The following is a 24,526-nucleotide window of genomic DNA, read 5'->3' as shown; positions in this document are numbered from 1 at the left end:
TTTGTTACTGTATTATCACTATTCCATTTGCTGACAGATCTAGTTTAAAATATAAAAGCAAAGGCAGACCATATTTAAAATCCAATGAAAAAATAACTTTTAAACAATAAAGAAACAAAAGAAAACAAAACAAAGGGCAGTTTTTTTGGAGGGGAACATATCATAGTGGGCTTTTCTGTGCTATATAACGATACCTGGCAGACACGTTTGTTGTAAAGGAAACACATTCATTGACAAATGTTAATGGCGTAGTTCCTGTAATATCTTCCCACTGAGCAGGGGTGGTTCCACCTGAAATAATATGATTGTTGAAAAAAATCAGGCAAAACTCCAGACTCTGGATTCTAAAATAAAGTCTTTGTGGTTCTGTGTTCACCAGCCAAATCCCACCCCTCAAAATGACACATTGAAAACAAAATGACTAAAATCTACATGCTAAAAAATGACACACTGAAAACAAACAACAGACTACCACTCAAGAAACTAAGTTTTAGGGTAGTTATTTGAATAAGTGTTTATTAAGCCTTCTGTTCTCTTCCTGACATTCTGAAGCTTTTATTATAATTGTTAGGCTCTGAAGATAATTTTGAATTGTATACAGCTGATTATTTTTAAATATCCTTTGACCAACTAAGGAGCTGAACACTTTGTTAAAATAGTGAACAATCGGCCGGGCACGGTGGCTCACGCCTGTAATCCCAGCACTTTGGGAGGCTGAGGCGGGCGGATCACAAGGTCAGGAGATCGAGACCATCCTGGCTAACACGGTGAAACCCCGTCTCTACTAAAAATACAAAAAGTTAGCCGGGCGTAGTGGTGGGCACCTGTAGTCCCAGCTACTCGGGAGGCTGAGGCAGGAGAATGGCGTGAACCCAGGAGGCGGAGCTTGCAGTGAGCCGAGATTACACCACTGTACTCCAGCCTGGGCGACAGAGCGAGACTCCGTCTCAAAAAAAATAAAATTAAAATTAAAAAATTAAATAGTGAACAATCTAAATATTCTTTTGTTCTCAAACTTCATATTTTATGAAATTGTTTTCAAAAAAATTCCTCTCAATGTGCAATAAAAGTTTGGCCAAAAAATGTTTGTGAAATAGTGAGAGCTCAATAAATATTGCAAGGTAAATGAAAAAATAAATGAATGTCAAAGGATGGCCCCTGTACATTGAAAAACTACCATGAAGGCTAACGGTGACTACCTGTCTTTCATTTCTACTGAGAAATTAAGATCACATAGATAAGGACAAAATTTTAGTTCAAAGGGCTGTAGGAGGAATATATGTTTGAAATGAAGAAAAGTCTTGACTCTAAAGTTTCTTAACGAAGAGAACAAGTTATCAAAGAAAGGTTATGGAAGTTTATTCTAGTAGGCCTTTAAAATACATACGCAGCATAACTATATGACACAGAAAAATACAAAGACTCAAATGTCTAGGTATTTAAACAATTAATACATTAAATTATTTGTTAATTTTCAAAATAATTTTAATTAAATTTCAGAAATGTTTATGAGAAACCTGTCTAAAGACGTTGGGCTGGAATAAATAGAGTAGATGGTGTTTAGGCCTCTAGAGTGTTTTTATTTAATCACTGTAAGGGCAGGGCGTATCAGAGATATTCTTCTGCCTCACCTGTTTCACATCCATGACATTATATTGCACATTATAGAAGGTTAATCATATATCTATGGGGCTGGAATTATGGGAAAGATAACCAGAAATGATAGCAATAACCAAAAATGAGCAATTGGGAAAGAGATCATAAGTGAAGCATATGATTTCCCCCCACTCATTATAGTATATATATTTTAAAATTTTGTCTTATTATTAAACTTATGGAATAATCTCATGGTTCTCTATCATAACTACAAGAAACATATGAGTAAGAAGGGTGAATTAAAGAAAACAAAATAAAGGTGAACATTCTGCCAATACGAAAGAGAAATGAAAAAAATAATTCTAACAATACAAAAACATCCAGGGACGATTACTGTTCCTACTAAAAATAGTACTAATATTTACTGAATACCAACACCATGTAATTATTGATAAATAGAGAAATTACCAATTAAATTATTTAGCCCTAGAACAGATTATTCATGTGAATTTTTTTGCCTCTCACTATTTGTGATGGCATTGTTATGAAGAGACTACCAACGTTCTGGGAGTGTCTTTGGAGAGTTTGGTAGCTGTCGGAAAGCAACTACACAACCACCAGTTGAAAAGACCAAAAATCAGTTAATCACTGGAAACCTTTAAGTTGTTTTTCTAAAGTTAGTTCAATAGATCAATGATAAAGACATAACCAATTCCATAACATAACAGTTTGGTTTGAACTATTGGGTATAATTACTCAAGACACTATTTTTTTTTCCAGCAGATTTAGTGATCTCTTCAATGAAGGCTTGAAGCCTGAACTTTGGAGACATATGGGTGTGGTTTCGAATCCCAACCCCACCAAATATTTATAGTGCAAGTTACAGAACTTCTTTCAACCATGGTTTCCTTCTCAGCAAAATGGGGTTAAAGTTTCCTCACAGGGTTACTGTGGAGATTAGAATGATAACGCATATAAACTATCTAACAGTTTAGCATACAGACTTCATTTAGTAAATAATAGTTGTTTCCTTTCACCTTTCATTTCCCTAGTTAATTAAAATGTATTCCCTGAATTAATGCATATGACCCTGCAGACATCTTACAACAAAGGTAATTTAATATTTACAATGATCTAAGTTTCTTTTTTCAGAAATCTCTACGAACATAGTCATATGTGACTCACCTGTTATGCTGCATAGTAATCTTAAGGTTGGTGCATCTCCCCCAAAACCATTCAACATGACATCACTTGAAGCTTTGGGGACAGGAATGGTCATGGTAATTGGTTTGTGGAATTTTCTTCTTCTAGGTTCCAAAGTGACTATAGGGCTGAAGGTAGCTTTGTTGCCTAGGATCTTCTTAACCAGCTCACTGTGCATAGGTTGAGCCTTTTCAAAGTAAAAACACATGAATATATATGTATATACTTTAAAATAAAGAATGAATCATTATATTTAATTTCAAATTTCTTACCCAAAGCATTTTTTTATCTTACAAATAAGTTTGGTGGACTTCAAATATGGCAATCATAAGTTCAGTATTATTACTAAGCACTCATATAAAATTTTGTAAGATCCACGGTCTCTGATGGCAGCTCTTGCTTACTAGGAATAATCTGATTTTTTAACAATTTATTTCTCATTTAAAAGCTAATTTCTTTTTTTTTTTTTACAAGAAGAAAACATTTATAGCTGGAGATTAATTTTGTTTAATTGTCCAAATATAAGTTGAATTTTTAAATAGATTAGTAACCAATAAATATGGATTTTGACTTTAGCTCTACTATTAATGCTACCTTCCTTTTTGGTGTGATTATAAAACAAAGGTAACAGTCCTTGACAAAGCTAATTTTTAATCATTAGAATACAATCCTCTTAGGATCATTTGCATCTAACATGGGCATACCTGCAGGCCTACGCGGATCCGCTTGGTGAGTGCCCCCTCTGGGAAGACGGCCTGCACCTGGGGCACCACTGTGCTGCTCAGCACACCTCCTTCTGGGCCAATCAGATTGCTGTCCTGTTTGATACGAGACACCACGGCAAAGTACTGTGGGAAGTCTCGGGTGATGATGCGGCAGATTCGTTTCTTTTCTAGGTCTTCTGGGCTATCCAGTACTAAGACAAGAAATGACCCACCTTCATTCACATAGCAAAGATTTCCTTCTGACAGCATTCTAGCCAACTCATTCGCTTGGGTAATAACGAACAGAAGTGCCAGCAAAACCCATTTTTTTGAAACAACAGGAAAATTTTAAAAAGCAAGGCTATCCTAACAACACCAGAAAACAAAAAATTGCAATATTTCAAGATCTGTCAGCATTTAGCTTGCATGTTTCCTTTCTTCTCAGTGACTTTCCAGGTCACTGAGAAAGATAAACATTTAGTTCTAGGTGCAGCATTGCAGGGCCACCTTTGAAATGAGAGGCATGAGGGCAAATATGGAATGAAATGAATGTGTTCTATTCCTAGTTCATGTGATGGAAAGGAAGTTGCTTCTGGGCTCCTTTTCTTTGCAAATTTCAGAGTTAGCTCAAATCCAAGTTATTGTGGTTTTACGAAGTAACATAGCCCTTTGGGTTTTCAGGGGAATAATGCAGGAATAAAATCTATCTTGGAAGAGTAAGATTCATGTTTATGAGTTTACTCCAGTGGAAGGGTTGTGTCTGAGATACTCACTGTGGATATTAAAAAATCAGTGATTAGGAATTCAGGGTTTCAGTATTCCCCTGATGCCACTAAAATTCCAAAAATAACATTTAACATCAAGAGAATGGGATCATGGGTTCTTTATAAATTGCATTAGTGTAGATATTCAGGGCAATACAAAAAAAATCAAACTAGTTTAAATTTAGAAAATGTGCACTACATGGATCACTGAATTTTAAGAGGTGATGGAAAGTTGTTCATTTTTAGAAATCATTTACAATTCATTATGGAGGCAGGAACAGCAACTATGTTTTTCTTGATTATTGGGCATAGCTAGATAGTAAAATTAAAAAGTCCCAGGATCTGATTCCACATGATTGAAGACTGATGCACTGGCAAATACGAGCCTATATTTATTTTTAAAATTTCCAGACATACACAAATCTTTAACTTTCTATTAATAGATTAATTAATCTATTAACTTTCTATTAATACCCATCTAAAAAGCTCATTTTTAAATAAATAAAGTTAAAGATTGGGTCCCCATCCAAGGGCAAGATACCAATGCTCACTGGCAGTGTTATTGATAGGTAAATATCTCCGAGGAAAATATCCTAAACCTAAATATCAGCAAAAGGAATGGTTCCAAGAAGTAGAAGCAGCTAAATATTGTAGGGAACAATTTTTACTAATAAAAACCCTGATCTTTTTACGTTGCTTAGAAGATATTGACTTAACATATCTAGAGGGCATAATTTCTTCCTCCATTCACCCCTTGGATAAGATAAGCCTGGCCTCTGTTCTTATTCAAACCTTGGTAGGATGTAGAAAGAAATGGTAAAGAAGCTATGGTCAGGCTACTCTTTCCTATCCATAAGCCATATCTGAAACTAGTGCCAGAAGACTCAAGAACTTGATAAACAGCTATACTTGCTCTTGAGTGTCTAGCTGTATACAAAACTTGGTATGTTCCTGGCATGCAGGCAAAGAACTTGCCCTATTTGTGTAGTTACTTAAAGTTGAATGTGAATTCTACTATTAGGACTAGGACCTTTTCTCTGTGCAAACTGTGGAGACCTGAGGAAGAGCTGCTTTCCTCTTTTCATACTGAGATATTACAACCTTGTCCAGTCCAAGACAGAGTTGAGATTTACAGCAATTGAAGTTCTAATGGAAAACTAAGTTCCTAAACTAGATGTGTATGTATGTGTATGCAATTCAACCCTGGCTAACTCTGTGTTTGAATTATAGGTAGGAAATTGAATGAACTTAATTTTCCTACCCCCTTAATAATAGAAAGTTTAAAAATTATAGCATTCTATAACTTACTAGTTATGGGTATATGTAAGTTTTCCAACAGAATAGCTTAACACTTTTCATCAGTATCTTAAATATCTAATGTTTCAAGTTAGGCATTTTTTTAAATCATGGATTTATTATCCAGTATCAGTTCATTTCGTTATGAAACAACAATATCTATTCTATCTCCTTTTCGGCTCAAAAAAGTTTACACTAAAAATGCAAGCATGCTGCATCTCTTTAATGAGATGCTTGATATCTTAAAGGCTTTTATTTTCCTGAATGTAACAAGAGTAAGATTAAGCAAAAGTATTGTGCATTCCAACTCATCACTACAGGAGCAAAGCAGATTACCTGCTGTAGTAAAATACCACAAAGGACACACACACACACACACACACACACACACACATACACACACACCCCTAGGTCATAAGAAAGAAATGAATCATTTTCATGCTTCCAGTTTAGATTTCTTTTAAAACGCTTCATCTGAAAGTACCTTCATCCATGCCGTTAAGAATTTCATTCAATTCATCTTCAGTGTAGTCACAGAAATGCTCTTTCCAGCTGTCCCCATTCTCACTGCGCAGGACCACCAGTTCCCTTTCCTTTCCTCGAAGGGCCGCAAAGTGAGGGATCTCCACGATCACAGGCCTGACATAGCAATGCAGAACATTCAGTGTGGACAGGAGCTAACCAACAGCAAGACAATCACCTCGACTCTGTTGCAAAGTGACCTGGAATTCTTCTTTTGCTGGGGACAGGGACATAGTGGGCCATCCCCTGGAGCCCACTGGCTAGCAGATGGTCACACAGTAGCACTCCACCTCAGGGGCACCAATCCTCAGGTACATGCTGCTACCTTAAGCCAAATAATGTTTCCCTGTGAGTGCATGTGGCATTCTGGAACTTCTCCTTTGATAAATGTAAGTAGAACACATTTAACCAAAAGAAATGTACATGCATATCTATGATGTCTGCCAATCTCCTAAAACATTTTCGACAAGGTGCAAAATGACGAAATGGTTTAAGAGGAAAATGGCTCACACATTGCATAATTTGATGTGTCGTAAATGAGGAGTTGTCAGAAAGTTGACTACTTGTGAACTAAAGAGCCATGCACTCATGGTTTTTGCTTATATTTTCTTCATTCAAGGAAACAATAGGCATGTGTACACTGTGTGGCCCTAATTGAGCCTCTCAGCAGACAGCCCAATTGTGTCCAATGCCTATTATATTCAGGATCTGGAACATGCACCGCCCTATTATTTTTAGGTCACATTCGTTCTCAAAATATATACAGGGTTTTGATTTTTGGGTCCAGGTTGCTTTGATACAGACTCCAAATTCATCATAACAACATCATAACTAGCACATAGTACAACTAGGCAGATCTCATGCTTAAACGAAAATGAAGGTCACAGCACTTTAAGGGAAAAGGTATAAAAACATCACTCAAAAATAAAAGTCACATACCACAAGGGTCAGAAATGGTCCACTAAAGATAGGTTATACAGAATTTAAATCATAGAGAGGGACATGTCATGGGCACAATGACAAAAAAGAGAAATCATATTGCAGAAGAAGGAGAAGAATGGGGGGCCAGCAGCCATCAATTTGTTTTAAGTCACTCCTACCCAAGGAATTTGGTTCCAGGAGGCCCCAGCTGAAGAATGCGGCTGACCAAACTTTCTCCCTCATTAAGTGGGGGAGGAGCCGTTGGCAGGTGAAGTTTACTGAGTACATCCAAAGCAGCAGTGAAAGAAAGAACATAGGTAAGCTTCAGGTATTGTCTTCCACAGAACCCCAGCGTCGCCAGCTGATCCACAGGGTGAACTTTGGTTTCACACTGCGTTTGGTTCTGCCCCCTCCATTGGTCACAAAGAGCAAGGAACCGAGACCCAGAGTGTACAATGGAGGCGCGTCTGTGCAAGGAGAGCACTTAGCTGTCCGGTCTGTCCCTAATGAGGTTCACCGCCAGGGCACTAGCCAAAAAGGGGGAAAAAATGCTACACAAGAAAGACAAGCTGTTGGGAATATAATGAAAACTCTGCCCTGTACAGAGGCCAGATGTTTTCATGAATATTCCCCAACAGATCTGAAGATTATTAAAAAGCCTAAACTATCTGAGCATGAGGGGAACAGGGTCTGACACAGAATATGAAAAGAATCATTGGGGAATTACTCCAAACATAATGGCATTTTCTGATGCAACCCAGAACTTCACAGGCTCCTTGTAAAGCTCTGGTCTGTCTGATTGGAGGACATGAGAGGTGGTTGCTATAATTGGGAAATATAAACACACCCCTTTTCAGGTGTGAACATAATTTGGAGCAATCTGCTAATAGTTTGGTCCAAATTACAAAGCTTTAGAACATTTCCTGAGTTCTAAAGCAAGAAATCCTCTTCCCAGTATGACATCGGCAAAGTAAAAGAGTTCACGATTATTAGGATTTTCTCCCAGTATTTCAAGCACCAAGACTTAAATACAATTGATTTGTTTCAAAATATTTTGAAACTTGTCCCCCTCCAAAACTTCATCCTTTTGTTAATTTCAGCTGTAGCTATTCATTTCTTGGCACAATGAAATGCCACTTAATATAACAGCAGCCGTACAAACAAACAGAAGAAAGAAGAAATGCTAAATTCTGCTCAAAATTGCCAAAATGAGCATGGTGGAAGCTAGTCTTGATGTATTTGTCTTAATATAAACTGCGACTAAATAGCCAATGTAATGATAAGGCTCAAGGTAGCAATTTTGATAGCTGAAAAAAAATCACATTGATTAAATTTGTAGGTATTCTGTAAAGGCAACATTGCTTTCCAAAGTAAAGATAATGATTCTGTTTCATAACTACATGAGAATTTACATTTATGTTTGGAACAGGACAGAATTTTTTCTTTGTGACTTTACCACTTAATTCTCAGATGAGAAAATAATACCTACCATCGGCTAAAATATTGGTTATTCACATTGGGGGTCTGGCAGCTATTATTACATCCAAAAAGAAGAAGTGGTATTCAACCTGAATGTTTAACTCATTAATGCCTTAAAATAAGAGGCGTGTAAGTGGAGTCAAGCATTGAGGTGCTACCTCCAATTTTAAAAATTTCATTGGTGCTGATCCTCTTTCAAAATGGTTTGACGTACCTTTTTCCATTCCATCCTAGTGATTTCATGTAGAGGACACAAGCTCACCGGTGACTAAGTGGGAGGTTTATCAGAAACCCTTACCCAAGGAACTGAGCACCAGAAGGTCCAACTTCGATCAGGCGACTGGCCAGGCCTTCTCCTTCCACCATTGGAGGCATTGTTGCCAGTCTGTGGCGCTTGACCAGTCGGCAGGTGACTCGCGTTGGAGCAGTACATTTCCGAGGTGGAATAATGATTCGGAGCCCATTGTGTCTGCATCCTCGCATAGCACCACCTCGGGCATCCACCATAAAACTAACCAGGAAACTAAAAATTAAAATAGAAGATTAGATATGTTTTGAAATATTGGGGGCAGATGAACAAGCTTTGTCAAGGTGTTTTTCAGAATGCTTTGTCTCAAAATCTCTCTTTTTTATTTAAATGCGTAGTGGTAAAATGCTTGTTTTTAAAAGTTATTTTACTTTATACCAATGCCTTTAATTCTGTTTTGTTGTTGTTCAATTTTTATATTATTTTAATCTGTAAAGAAGAATTCTAATTTTTGCTGACAATGGTGATATTCAATATAAACTGTAAATTAAACATAAGCCTAATTGATTTTGAAGGAAAATGGAATGAAATTACATAAAGAACAATTGACAAGTTTCCTTTTGTTATAAATGGAAAGACTTCTGCTTCCTTACATGTACATCCTAAAAAATCTACATGTTGAAATAATACAAGGACAAAGCAGAGAGGAAAGACCAAATTGCAGTTTTTCTGCATCCTGTTCCAACATCGTCTTACCCAGGATGTAGATTTTTAACTGATTATATTCTAAAGGAGGAGAAAAGCAAAATAATTAAATCTTTTGAATTGAACCAATTTGCTGGTTAAAATGTACTTTTTTACTTATTGAGTAGGAATCTCTCTGCCATACCATTCTAATTGAAACGAAGAGCAGGTGGATAGGGAACAAGTAGGCCCCCCTGTACACCATTTTTGAAGTGAAATTTCAGGAGTGGGAAACCCTGGGCTCATGCTGCTGGAGGATATCTGTATCATCTGTATCACGATTTTTCTCAAATTGTAATAAATTGAATGTAAAAAATTATAGCTAATAATTTAGAAATGTTAACAGCATCCCTATTAATTTTTCTCCTTTTCTTCTAGGCTAATTGTTCATGAAAAAGGAGAACTATAATCCAAGATGACTTGGTTTCTTTAAGTGTACCAAGAGAACGGGTTTGTCTTAACTTTGAAGTTGTTTCCTTTGGGATGGTCTTAGCAGATCCTGATCCAGGTTAATTTGAATGCTTGTCATTTGGTTGGTATTAACGCTCATTAAAGTCTCCCAGGCACTTACTGTGTCAAGGAGCAAAAATTAAACAACACAGCAATCTAAGTGTTGTGTATACGTATACAAAGACATACAAACTGTGCGTACTCTCTTTCACAAATTACATTAGTGTCTTTTCAAATTTTCATTGCATTTGCAAGATCTTTACACCAAAATGGGAAGAGGAAAGCAACATATAGGTGTATCATGTCTCTGCTTATAATCTGCTCAGCACAGAACCAACTGGATTTGTCCCACCTAGATATTGCCTCCATGACATTTAAAACATTTGAAAGGTATTTTATCAAAGTAAGTTATGGGATATAAACACAAAACATTTATGTTATTTTTAGATAAATGAAGAAAAATATCTTGGCATCTTCTTCAAAGCGGAACACAGAACTCATTAAACATGCTATTAAACAGAAATCCTGTTGCTAGTAATAATAATGGGTGTGAAGGAGCCCAGAGTGCCTGTCTGAAGCACGTCATGCAGGATGAGACCACTAGAGGCAGCACAGGCCTTCCCACATGCAGGGCCCAGGCTAGACCTTCCATTCTTACCTAGCCCGCTTAAAGTTTTCAAGAAGGAGTAAAAGCTGGGAAGTACAATCAACAGTTCAGTACTGAAGTGTTGATGTTTCTGGTCTTTACCAAAACATAATGAGAAAATATTTGCCACTTTTCTTATTACTAGTCTTCCAGTATGAATTCTTTAAAATTTTCTTTTTTTATTTGACTTTTAAATGAACTATTTGTTGCTCAAAAGAATGAAAATACTGGTAACACTTCTAGACAGATGTAAAGTTTTCCTTTCCATTTTATTGTTCTTATTTGAGTAGGATACTTAGGTTGGTTTTTGTAAAAAAGTAGCAAAAAGTGACAAGTTTCAACTAGTGCTACTTCCAAATTCATTGCAATATTTTTGACTCACTGATAATTAAGATTAATATTTCCTTTGTTTTTTTTTTTCATCTTTTGGTTGCTGCCTCCATTGGTGCACAGACAGGAACTCAAACTAGTAAGGAATTATTATAATACATCTGCTTAATGTTATCAATCCTCAGTACTATTTATACCTTTGAAGGCATTTAGGAAGTTTCCACACTCATGTGTGAAACTCCACTACATTTATTCCAGTGATGGCTTATGGCCTGTATAACATGGAGCCTCGATAGAAGAACATGTAGAGTATCTCCTGGTGGCCCATTCTCTAAAGAGCGAATTGAAGTAGCTAAGTTCCTGACTGTAACAATGTTTAAGTAACTACAGGTTAGATTACTTGCCCTGATTGTGTCATTGAGTGTGTCTCTTGAAACTCTCTTCTTGTTCTCACTTCCTCTATAGTTCCGTTTCTATGCTCCTTTCAATGCAACATTTGTTACCCTCCTATTAGTGACCTGCTAAGAACTGAGGATACAGAAAGTAAAGACATAGCAGCTGCTGCCAAAAAGTTCATGGTGTAAGCCCCAGATGTCACATGATGGTTTCGTCATTACTTGGAACTGCTTACTTTCCTGGTCACTGAGAAATGACTAAGTCCACACATAGGAGCCATAAAAGTGCCATAATAACAGTGAACATGTTCTCCATATGTCTTCCTGTGTCCTCTAGAGCCTGGCACAGTGTGGATGGAGCACTTAGCAGGCAGTCAATAAATAACTGTTGAATAAGCGATTGTACAACATAGTGAAAAGGGCAAGACGTGAGGAGCTGTATATATTTATGTCTAAGGCTAACGTAGGAGGAAATTTAATTCTTTAGTCTCTGGACAATCAGAGCAGTCAGAATTCATTCGAATCACTATATTCAGATGTAGGAAAGCAGTTGGGAACGACTATCCTTAATGTTAAATATTCTTCTACAGGCTTATTCCTGCTCTAATATATATAGAGAGACCTAATAAATTGATTTCCTTTGACAGAGGACTAGTAGAAAATGAGAGTAAGCAAAAACCAGAAGTTTGAATTTAACAAAATAAACCATTTTAATAGAAGTGAAAATTACATGAAGAAAGACCAAAGATGGGAAAATCAAAATAAAAGCACTTAAAGCCTGAAGCTGCAGGCAGATAAATTTACCTAAAAGTATCTCTGTGTCACTGTAAACCTGGAAAGTAATATTTAAGTATTGCACAAAAATCCAAAGCAAATTGGAAAAATTCAGGTGCCAATATGCATAATTCAGAGAAAAAACAATTTTTTTTTCCTTGAGAGAGGGTCTTACTCTATTACCCAGGCTGGAGTGTAGTGGTGCTATCATAGCACACTGTAACCTTAACCTTCGGGGCTCAAGCGATCCTCCCCTGTTAGCCTCCTAAGTAGCTGGGAATACAGGCAGCATCACTGTACCTGGCTAATGTTTGTTTGTTTGTTTTCAGAGATGGGGTCTCCCTATGTTGCTCAGGCTGGTTTTGAACTCCTAGCCTCAAGCAATCCTCCTGCCTTGGACTTCCAAAGTGCTGGGATTACAGGTATGAGCCACCGTGCCTGGCCTAAATTAAATTTTTAAAGAAAACAAGGCTTCGTGTTTTTATCAAGTAACTAAAGGAAGAAACACGAACCAAAAAAACCCACCAAGCTGTAGTTAGGAAATTTTCTTTAGAAGAGAAAGAGAAGAGAGAGAAGAAAGTAAAACAGAAAGATGTCAAGAAAGAAATAAAAATATTGGAAGATATAAAAAAGCTAAATATTAATAGTCAAAATGAGTAAAACTGTTTATAAAATCTAGCAAAAAAATACTCTAAACAAATTAGACTCAACGTAATTGCCAAACAACCGATAAAAAAGCTGAATTTACAGAATTACATAATAAAAGATGTCTTTTCTTTAAATAAGAAGGAATAGGAAAAATAACTCAAGTTTATAGCTGATGAAAAGTCTATTGACAATAGTCAGTATGCTTATCAGTGAATCCCAACAGTTGATAATATAAAATTGGGTAAGCATCTGAGCATTTTCATTAAAAATATCAGAATACCCAAAAGTGCCGCTATTTGGACAGGTAGTAGAGTTAGGAGACAGGTATTCTACCACGTAAAAAACAACTGCAAATAAGCATAAAACAAATTGTAAGCAAACATACTTTTATGTACCACAGGAAAATGAGAAAGGTTAGAAGGTGTGAGTCGCGAGATGAGTCGTTCACATACTGGAGTTGACTGAATCAATATGATTTTTCTCATGTTTGCAGGAGATTAAAAATGGGACAAGATAATTCCCATAAACATTTGGAGATGAAAATAATTAAAGTAAAAACATATAATTAAATATGTTTAGAGGAGGTGGCAATATGGATTGATGGCTCTGCCTGTCATCTATGATCTTTAAGATTGAAGCCTCACCTGGCAATGAAAAATAATTCTGTTACCACTTAAGGTTACGGTGAGAAATCTTGTGTGGGTAAAGCATACGGAATTCAACAAATGCTTGTTCCCGTCATTTTCCTTTCTCTACACTTACAGGATTTTACATATTTTAAATATCTTAAACATAATACAATATACCACTTGAAAAATAAATGGAGAAACTAACCTTTATTGAATACCTACAATGAACCTGGAACTATGCTAAGTAGTTTAATATGATGATGAAGTTTTTATTAGTTTATGAAGTTTACTTAAATAAGATATAAAAATACTATTATCACAAAGCACAGGAGGATGCAGCAAGTACCATGCTCTTCCCTGGGTCTAGTTATATCTCTGTCTTGAATTAATGTTGTAACCTCAGGTAAGTCACTTAACATCTTTAGATTTCAGTTTTCTTATCCATAAAATGGGAGACTTATACTAAATAGACTCTAAGTTGCCTTCCAGTATTAAAATTATATGCACAGTTTACTGTTAACTAGGTTAGGAAACCTACTTAAATCTTTCATTTCAGATGCTCTGAAAGAATTCCTAATTGGAAAATAAACTGCTATTACTTCAGGAAATATATATCATTTTTGCTTTATGGTTAAAACAGCTGTTTTGCAGAAAATGTGTACACACACTGCACTAAACATTGACTTAAGACTGTACATACAAAAAATATCATGTAACACTCAGCTTTAATTGCATCTCTTACTCTCCAAATGAAATTCAGCAATCATGCAAAGTAGAAACTCTTGTTGAAGTTTTCTAAATTGTGAGATACAATGTTATCACAATTTAAAAAGAATAAAAGCAAAAGCAACCATTATTATGCAGATGACTTGCCTACAAATACACAATTTGATTAGCTAAACAGTACATGCTTCAGAGGAGGCAGCAGAAAACCATGATCCAGTCATTTGAGGACTACATCCTCCACCCCCAAAGTTACTATTCCTTTGTTTTATTTTTAATTCTTTGAGGACCATGGGATGGGAATGGGGAGGAAATTGCAGCATTCAGAGTTAGTTGAAAGAACAGGAAAAAAAATCATCAGAGTGCTTCAGTGATCCTCATATACATAGCAAGAGGGCCTCAGATTAAATCCGATTTCTGAGGTACTGTGAGAAAAACCACAGCATGAGCTCTTTCTCTGTAGTTCCCTTAATTCCTTCCTAATTCTCCAAATTCTATAAACTTAAAAATTGCTTGGATATGGCTTTGAAAAAAGTGGTTCAAATTTGTTAAAATCACCAAACAATTATTTATCGACCACTGTGTTCACGTATGGAAAGACAATAGTGTGCATTTGAGAAAAAGTATAAGGATGTATATAAAAGTTTTCAAAAATAAAAATATAAAACTGTCTTTTTGTAGACTGATAATTTGTAGTACCATAATGGATGGCTGTATAAGAAAAATACTATAATTAGCAATCTAATAGGAATCTTTAAAAATAACTTTAAATAAATAACAGAATAATGAGTATTTTTAGAACACTGACTAGTCATTCTACAGTACAATTTCTAAAATATCAAAAGGTTGCATTTATAGCAGTACTAGCAAGGAAATGCACTATTAATACACTTTCAGCCTTTGCCTCACCTAGAATATGGTATTTAAAATAAAACCCAGAACAACAAAAAAACCCTCTGCTAAGTGCCACTTAAAATCATAACCTTTAATAAAACCCTAAAATAGCTTGAACAATTTGCATAATTGCAGGGAACAACATTTTTCATCTCTATGTAGCACTTTTTCTCACAAAAGAAGCTGGAGATGTGGAGACCCATGACCAAGACAGGCAGTCCACAGTAAGTCTGGAACAGCCCCACTTTATTTCCACTGAAATTAAAAATACCACTTTCTCTTCATCACAGAGAAAGGGGAATCCAGCAATAGCCACAATTTGGAGAACATCAGTCTTTCTATCTCTTTGGCTAGGTATCTTCACACTAAAGCATCCTGAGGCAAGGAATATGCAGAAGGAGATGGCGAAAGGGGGAGAGGAATAGGCAACATGTTCAGAGAAAGAATTATGCAGTAGTTCACCTGCTGTTGTCACGTTCAAGACATGGAGAGGCGCGGCTGCAACAGAATAGATACTTTAGCACAGAGAAGGAACAGATAAAGTGAAATATAAGGAAGGAACTCAGAAGTGAGTTATTATTTATACACCAATACCGTATTCATTGAAAACAAATGGAAATCCAAATGAGATACAGCTCGAGAAGAGCAAGGTATGGGGGCTTTGTGGCAACTCCCAGTTTAGAGAACTGGGGATGTTATAAAATCACTGGATATGGGTTTTTAACCTTGGTCAACATTGGCTTGTGAGGGCGTTTAACAAAGTCTGAGTGTCCAAGAAGCTACAGAAACATCAAGGGTTATTATGATGAAAAACATAAAGTCTTTGATTTGATGGACACAGTTTTGACGCAAAGGTTTTTGTTTTATACATTTAATACTTTAAAAATAATGATAACTTTTTGGGCTATCACAGAAGAAATGCAAAAAGAAAAGGCACAATTTAAAGTATAGATCAACAACAAACAGTAGCATAAACTATAAGGCAGGGTAGGTAATATCAATTACCTACTAGAGTATAGCAAAAAAAAGCTATGCAAACAAAGTCTTGGTGCTTTTGTCAATACTTCATTTCCTGCTTTAGAGATTGCTGTCTTCCTCATCGGTCATAATGTCTAATCTCACATTATAGTTCTACCTTTCACTCCTCTTCTAGTTATGAGTCTGCTCTTCCGTAAAACCCTCCATAAGCTTTCACAAGATTCTCTTGTGTTTTCAACCCTAATGACATACAAAAGTATACATGCTTAATGGACCAGAAATCCAACCTTACTAAACACTTGTTTTGCTACTTATTATGAAAAAACTTTCCTCATCTAAAAGAATTTACCTTCATGTATCTAAAAAAAAAAACCCTAGGGTGTTGTGAAATACATGAATAACTAACTTAACTGCTGTACATATTAGATAAACATTAATATTGTCAAGTGAGAGCCTTGACTTCCTTGCATTTCAAATATCCCATTATTTGAGAGAATATCTTCAAGATGATTTTTAAAATAGACTTTATTTTTGGAGCAATTTTAGGTAAACATGCCTTCAATATGTTTTTATGAAAAGAAGTTCTTTAAAAGACAACCTTATAGACCTCCAGTTAATGTATGACTGTGTAGGACATTTTAATGAATTGACATTTAATTGTTGGCATTTGACTGTAATTAAGCACTACAAAAACCAAAGACCTTTGGAATAACAATATTTAAGAAGACTTACAAAGCTAGCTACTGCTAAGAATTGTGTCTTACATCTTCTAATTCCTTATGCACTTATGAAATGAAGAAGAATTGTAAAATTAAAATTCTGGCCCAAGATTATGTTGTTATGATCATGACTAGGATACTAGAAATAACTGTTGATTAGAGTCATTTTGAATCTGAAGACAACATTTTAAAATAAACAGCAAATATTAGTCTTCTTTTGCCAGGTATTTGCTGTGTGTATTGAGCAGAACAGATTTTTTAATACTGATACTGATTTTTTAATTGCTGATACCTATTGTTCTCTAGTTATGAACATTAGTCACTGGAAACATAAAATAGAGGTAAAATAAAATCACCAATACTGCTTATTGGTAGAAACGGTGTCTTCTATTAATGTAAAATCCCTTTATTAAATTTAAGAGAACATTATATGTACAAATCAGTGGCATGTGCATAAAAAACTAACTTTATTATCACCTCTATCAAAATATCTGTTTTTTGGCTGGGCACGGTGGTTCACGCCTATAAACCCAACACTTTGGGAGTCCAAGGCAGGTGAATCACCTGAGGTCAGGTATTCCAGACCAGCCTGGCTAACATGGCGAACCCTGTCTCTACCAAAAATACAAAAAATTAGCTGGGCATGGTAGTGCACACCTGTAGTATCAGCTACTCAGGAGGCCGAGGCAGGAGAATCACTTGAACCCGGGAGGTGGAGGTTGCAGTGAGCCGAGATTGTGCCACCACACTCCAGCCTGGGTGACAGAGTAAGACTTCGTCTCCTTTTTTTTTCCTTACATTTTGGGTAGATCTTGAAGTGGCTTAAGAATCCACCCAATTAAGTAAAGAAAAACTAAGTTCTTCAAAAAAAAAAAAAATCTAATGCTACTATTTAGGAACCTGGTGTATAATGAATAAAATTACAAAAAAATCTTGCTACATGACATGGTATGATGAGTGTTACTCATATACATTAATATCGTGGTAGCTTTCAAATACCAGGAAACTCAGAATCATTGAGTTTTCAATAGCAATAACCCATTCTGTTAGAGTCATCAAATGCATTTTGTTTGTTGAAACACTAGAGACACTAATAGAGAATAATTTGCCTGAATAAAAATAACAGTAAGTCAAACGTTACTATTGTGAATTGAACCACATTGACGCTGCCATTTAGAGGAGTCATAATACATTTTGCTTAATGGATTTGCAATTTGTGAAAGATCTGGAACATGTGTATGGGGATTGTACAAATACTAATAGCTATAATCTATTGAGCACTTATTATTTCCAGGCAAAGTGCTAATTATTTAAAAAGCATTTAGTTATTAAAGCTCCCCTATGGGATCAATAATAGAACACTCATCTTATAGATAAGGAAACTGAAACTCAGAGATTTTTATATAACTTGTGCCTGATGTCACATATGAGTGTCAGTCTCAGGATTTAATTCTGACAGGTCTGACTCCAAAGCACACTATTAACCAGGATGTTTCTCTCTCTTTACAGATTAAGTGTCTTCCAACTTTAAATAACAACATATAGTGTGTTTCCTAAAGGCAGAGGCTAGATGTTACTTAGCTTTTTTCTTAGTACCTGGCACAATGTCAGGTAATTTGTAGAATTACACAAATGTGTGAAGAATGAATACATAAGTGAATGGAAGAAATAAAGAACATTTGAGAGAACTAGGTATACCTTAATTAACTAGGTCTCTCTAATAACCAAAGCCTTATTAAGCAAAGTTTTTCCTAACAGTTTATATAAAACATCTGTACTATTGGCGCTTGTAGACAGTATCAATGCCAGGCCTCCAAATAATTGGTCTGGGTTGAGGCCTGGGCACTAGTTTGTTTTTTTGGAGATGGAGTCTCACTCTGTCACCCAGTCTGGAGTGCAGTGGTGCAGTCTAGGCTCACTGTAACCACCACCTACCGGGTTCAAGTGATTCTTCTGCCTTACCCTCCTGAGTAGCTGGGATTACAGGCGTGCGCCACCACGCCCAGCTAATTTTTGTATTTTTAGTAGAGATGGGTTTCACCATGTTGTTCAGGCTGGTCTCAAACCCCTGACCTCATGATCCGTCCACCTCAGCCTCCCAGAGGGCTGGGATTATAGGCGTGAGCCACTGCGCCTGGCCAGCACTAGTATTTTTTAAAGCTCCTAGGTGATTCTAATGCACAGCAAAAGTTGAGAATTATCCAGAGTCAGTATTAAATGCTTGAGATTCATAGGAAAACTGTTTTATTAAAGACTATGAATTTAAAGATCTTTATCTTAACACATAATTCATCTTTAACTACTGGATGCTGTTGGTTCATCATAAGTAATGCACCATAATTACTTATAGGTGTATCTAGTTGTACACAATTGGGGTGTAATTGAGGTACTTAGACTATTGTACTGCCCTTCAGTAATGAAAGAACTTCTTTTAAAAGTTCCTTTTTCAATATAAATGATTTATTTTGAAAACTGAAGTATTGGCATGCACAGATTCTTGTGTAAATTCAGTTATTATTAGTCAATTACATTTTACCTAAAACCATCTCATCACTTTGTAGGCTGCATATGAACTTTAAACACCTCATTATGATTTCTAGATTCTTCTCTATGATCCTACAATACTCTACATCCAGGTCTTTTTCCTTCTTACCACTGTGAAGAAGTTCATTAGCAGAATGCAATGTTGTATTTTTTTAGTAATTTATAGCTTTTTTTTTTTAAAAAAAAGTAAGTAAATTTGAATGAAGTGTAATTTGTTTTTTATTCTCATGAATAACTCTTGCATCAGGAACTAGCCTCTACTTATTTAACAAGGAAAAGAGTATTAGGATTGTTTTCAATAACTATATAACTTATGTTATTATATGAACCTTTACTTAGTGTAAGATTAGTTGAAGAAGTCTAAAATGTTTAACTAAAATATCTTGGAACTCTTTCCTGAATAAAGAATATTTTAGAATAATAAAAATAAGAAAGGATCTACTTTTCAATATAGTTCTGGGATTTATGGATAAGGATTTGGGGATAATAATTAAAACCAAAATATTGCATTTTGATATATAGAATATAAATAGGGCTTTAAAAATAATTAAATAAAAAATAGAAATTTTATATATAATTATGATATTACTATATTATTGCAAACTACTAATATGTAAGGAACAAATTAGAAGAGTGTTACAATTTAAAACTCCTTAAAGAATTTATATTCCACATAATTGAACACCTTAAGAACAACTTTAAGTACGTTTGAAAGTATGACTCAAACTCCTATTTTTTAATGAGTTAATAAAAACAGGCAGCATTGCTTCAATGGTGGTATGTATACTCTCTGAATGACTTTAAAAAGATAACTGAGAACCTGACTGGTTGCATTCAAATTTCCTTTTTGTTTATATCCCTTCTTCAAACAATGTATAAACTCCTCTATATATTTGTGTGATTCAAGCTTCTGTAACATTATTTTAAATGCATTAGCATCTGAGAAAGGCATTTATTTCATTGAACCAATCAGCTAATCCTAATAAATAGAAACTTTCTAGAAATCAAATGACTCAGCCCCTCTTTTTAAGATGCCTTAAAGACAGTACGTGAATAGTAGGAAGGCCACCAGGATATTCCAGTTAGGTAGCAAGCTGTTTGACGCAATTCTACTAGTTGTTTTAAAACAATAGTCAGTTTTTTTAATGCTGAATTCAATCTTTTTTGCTGGTTTGTTGGTGTAGATATAGAGTCCATGTTGGATAAAGCAATGTTATTTACAAGTTTAAACAAAGGGCACCTACACTGTAAAGCTAGCCACCAGCTAAAGCTACTGGACAAAGCTGTTATTTTCACTCCCATCTCTTTTTACCTCTTGATCAGGATACATAATATTGATTTACTCACCCTGAATGAATAGGACTAGAAGAAAGAGCCACGTTGTCTAAGTTCTCAGTACCCCAGCTTAGGCGATAAGAATTCCTTTCTGCCTCCTTGGCTAGAGTTGACACCTAAACACAAAGAACACTGGATTGAATAAACACATTTTGCTTCAATTAAAGTAAAATATAACAAAATATAAAAAGTGGCATCACTGGAAAGTGGTATAACCTAGAAAAACTTTCACTTAAAAATATAAAACCAATGTATTTACAATGAATCTTTTAAAATGCATTCTCTTTTAAACTGCATTATTTAAATAGATTATATAAGATTATATTCGTGTAATTGTCTTTGAAGACAGTAGGTATCCATCTATTTCCCTATACCCAATCCACCAAAAGTGATAAAATCATAACTAAAATTAAAATATTCCAGAATAAACTTTAAGCCTTTCTCATAGCTAACAATTTTAAATATTGAAAGATATAACTTAACCTGTACCATTCATCTTATACCTTAAATGCATCCTACTTCACTTTTTCCTTTAATGGAGATTTTATTTTAAAAATATAATGTTCATATATAATCTCCACAGAAGAATTCAGTATAGCTGAAGAAATAAGCAATATGCTTTTTCAGAAAAACACTGCTCATTGAAAAAATCTAGTGAACATTTTTCATGTTTTAGGAAAACCCTCAAATCTCTTATCCTAGCTTCTCAACTGAATTGGGAATGATTTTGGGGGATTAAAAACTTTCTCAGGACATTTCTAACATCCAATAATGTTAAAAAGCTCTCCAGAAAGCAAAGACATGAAGGCAAAATGTCACATACCTGGTGACTGGGAATCACAACTGAGTCATCCATCACGGCACTGTCCCTCAGGTAGGAGGCATGGCTCAGAGTGTGAGACCTGTCGGAACTGAAGGATCGAAGGCTGGTAGGTTGGCAGGAGGCCATGGCATATACCAACAGCGGTAGCAGGGTTGGGATGACAAAATGATGAGCCGAGCAGGAGAGTGAAAAAAGCGTGCTATTAGCTAACAGGGCAACTTCCAGGGGGACACAAGTCTCTGTGTTGTCCTACCTTTTTGTCCAACAGCTGAACTAACACATCCTTTGACAGGTTCCTACCGCTCAATGGCAAGAGCACAAGGGAATCCAGAAGTTAAAATTTGATACTCCTAATCTGATTCATTTTCTTCCCAGAAATGTTCGAAACCAGCAACTGTAGTTTATTACTGCCAGTACAAGAAATTCACACAGGAAATAATTCCAGGATAGATTGCTTAAATCTGTGTTAAATGTTAATCTCTCTGCAACTAAGAAAAATATAAGGAGGAAAGTAGATGGCCCTCAAAGAGAAGAACAAAATGAAAGCCCAGTTTCATTTTGGCTCATTATTTTCCGTTATCTCTCTATGCCTCTTTCTCCTCCTCTCTAAACTGTGAATGACTGAATGTTGGTGCATTCCCCTGGAAGGTACAGAGTGAAATGAACTGTGGCCAGATGCATGCTTCCTGCGGAAGTGGAGTTCCTCTTGTTTGTCTCTGGTGACTCCAACAATGCTATTATTTCAAACGAGAGCACTGTCCCCTTTGCATGTCCTGTGTGTGGTGACTGAAGCACCAGAGTGTTGGTTGCCGTGGTGATGAGATGCATGAGCACAAGAAACTGTTTCTAAGCTCCAGCCCAGAACACAGACACACCTGCCAGCACAAAGACAAATTGCCAATGGCCACTGACCAAAAATGAGGTTTGGCTTCAAAATGGGATTTAGGCCTTGATAAACTATGCATAACATTTTTGAAAAATCTGAATTTCAAAGTTCTAAATTACACACTGAAATGTAATAGGTAAAACTTGACATTTGCATAGATGCAATCTCATTCCTTTTAAATCAGTTTGTAAAATCAAATGACAGATTGGTATCTTAAATAAGCTATATTTTATACACTGATTTTAGTTCAAGTATTAAAGATTTGTGTTCAAAATATTAGCCCAAAGCCCATAAGGGAAAAAAAAGAGATAGGCAAGCTTTCACAATATTTATAGAAGCAAACTTTCATTTACTTTTAGCTAGTAGGTGTTTGGCCAGTGAAGCACTGTAGAATTATGGACTAAATGTTAAATTAGCATATTTATTAGTAGAAACTATCTTTATTTTGCAAGTATATTTAATTTTGTAAGCCATGTACTATCACATCTATGAGGTGTCATCATAGCCCGCATCAGTTGTCTTTGAGGAAATCATCACTTTGTAGGTAATTCATAGTAATCCAGGACCTTCTCCTTCTTATTTTACATGTAGGTATATTCCCAAAAAAAGTCTTAAAGGGTAAATGACATGAATAAAAAGAGTTGATTGTCTGATCCTTGCATTTACACATACATAAATCTGTGTTTATAATAGAACAAAATCTAAATATAACTTGACAATTAACTATTTTATGTTATGTAGTCTCTTGGAGAAGATGTAGGCTCTTGGAGAAGATTGAGGCTCTTGACAGAGCCTTAGTAATTTCAACAACAAGAGTTTTAGCTCCAGCAATTGGAGGCTACTTATATTACAGATGGTTTTACATTTAGCTTTTGATAGGGGATTAGATTATTGGGAAAAGGGTTAATCTCAGCAAAAGCTTGTCTCAGCTGGTGGAATGGATAATTTGTTTTCCTGCTGTAAATCACAAAGATAGCTAAGATCCACTCGGATGTGTTTTGTACCAGGTGGCACGAGATCAGCAATTCTTTTTTTTTTTTTTTTTTTGAGATGGAGTCTCGCTCTGTCGCCCAGGCCGGAGTGCAGTGGCACGATCTTGGCTCACTGCAAGCTCTGCCTCCCAGGTTCACCATTCTCCCGCCTCAGCCTCCCGAGTAGTTGGGACTACAGGCGCCTGCCACCACGCCTGGCTAATTTTTTTGTATTTTTAGTAGAGACAGGGTTTCACCGTGTTAGCCAGGATGGTCTCGATCTCCTGACCTCATGATCCGCCCACCTCGGCCTCCCAAAGTGTTGGGATTATAGGCGTGAGCCACTGCACCCGGGCTAGATCAGCAGCTCTTAAATTCTATTCACCTTCATTTTGTTTTGAATTTGGCTAAGGAAGGGAAAATAGTAGAGGAGCCAACCTCTTCTACTTCTAATACGGCTTGTCTATGGGCTCAATGGTCTTCTGGAATAGCAGAAACACCGGTCTCAAGGGAAAATGAAAATTTAGCTTGAATGAGAACAAACTGAATGGTAAATAATGGTACCTCAAATAAAACCTTGTGATGTGGCTGCCAGATTGCAAAGGTCTAAACTTTGAAAGAATCAATCAGATCTCAATTGCCACTGTCAAGAAGTGACTATGGCTAAGTAGACAAGTCTGTCTACTTCAGGAATGTGGTATTAAAGAGCCCATTGGGCTATGAAAGTAAAGTCGCACTTTGCAATCAGTACATCAGTCATACAAGTGAAATTTTGATATCCATTTAGTTGATACCTTAGTCTATCTCTCAATTGGTTTTGTACTGAGAGGAACAGAGAGGTGTTGGTGGTTTTTGTCTTTCCTAAAACCCCAACAGGAAAGAAATACAGAGGGATAAGAAGAGAAAGAAGGAGACAAAGTGATATATAACCACAAAAAATTGATTAGAGAGAGAAAGATATTAGGATATGTACACAAACAGTGAGAAAAGTTGGACAGAGAGAGGGAGCAACAATGAATAAGTCAAAACCATATATAGAAGTGTCTCTACCTTTCTATGGGCTGTATTCTAGCCTCCTCTACTTACTTACTACCTTCTGAAATACTAATTACCTTCTGAAATACTAATTGGTTGTTTAATCAATGTGTATCATTTCTAACTGCTTTTTGAAAAATGATGTCATATAATCTACTTAAATGAAATAAAGATGGACTATTCATTCCAACACCAGAGAAGTTATTCTCTCTAAAAGAATATCCTCTCTAAAATAATAATAACTAAAGAATTATTCTCACTAAAATAATA

The 24,526-nt window shown here is 35.8% G+C and overlaps 1 protein-coding gene across 41 annotated transcripts in view; it reads right to left on the bottom strand.

The window, feature by feature from the left end:
* Positions 1-24,526, bottom strand: part of ANK2 (ankyrin 2) — a 683,465-nt gene that overhangs the window by 44,200 nt on the left and 614,739 nt on the right. For 28 of the 41 annotated variants that reach the window (XM_054554375.2, XM_063723590.1, XM_063723596.1 and 25 more), the window contains 7 exons: positions 21,365-21,467; positions 20,554-20,657; positions 8,784-9,008; positions 6,048-6,202; positions 3,504-3,715; positions 2,782-2,986; positions 195-291 (listed from right to left, as the gene is read on the bottom strand). In XM_054554375.2, the coding sequence (XP_054410350.1) occupies positions 195-291; positions 2,782-2,986; positions 3,504-3,715; positions 6,048-6,202; positions 8,784-9,008; positions 20,554-20,657; positions 21,365-21,467 (1,101 nt within the window). Of the gene's footprint in view, positions 1-194; positions 292-2,781; positions 2,987-3,503; positions 3,716-6,047; positions 6,203-7,185; positions 7,285-8,783; positions 9,009-15,427; positions 15,464-20,553; positions 20,658-21,364; positions 21,468-24,526 lie in introns of all 41 variants that reach the window. The other 13 variants (XM_054554359.2, XM_054554356.2, XM_054554372.2 and 10 more) reach the window with 2 other exon arrangements.

Source organism: Pongo abelii, chromosome 3 (genome assembly GCF_028885655.2).
Source record: "Pongo abelii isolate AG06213 chromosome 3, NHGRI_mPonAbe1-v2.0_pri, whole genome shotgun sequence".
In the NCBI taxonomy this organism is placed as follows: Eukaryota; Metazoa; Chordata; class Mammalia; order Primates; family Hominidae; genus Pongo; species Pongo abelii.
This window is presented reverse-complemented; position numbering and strand designations above follow the sequence as displayed.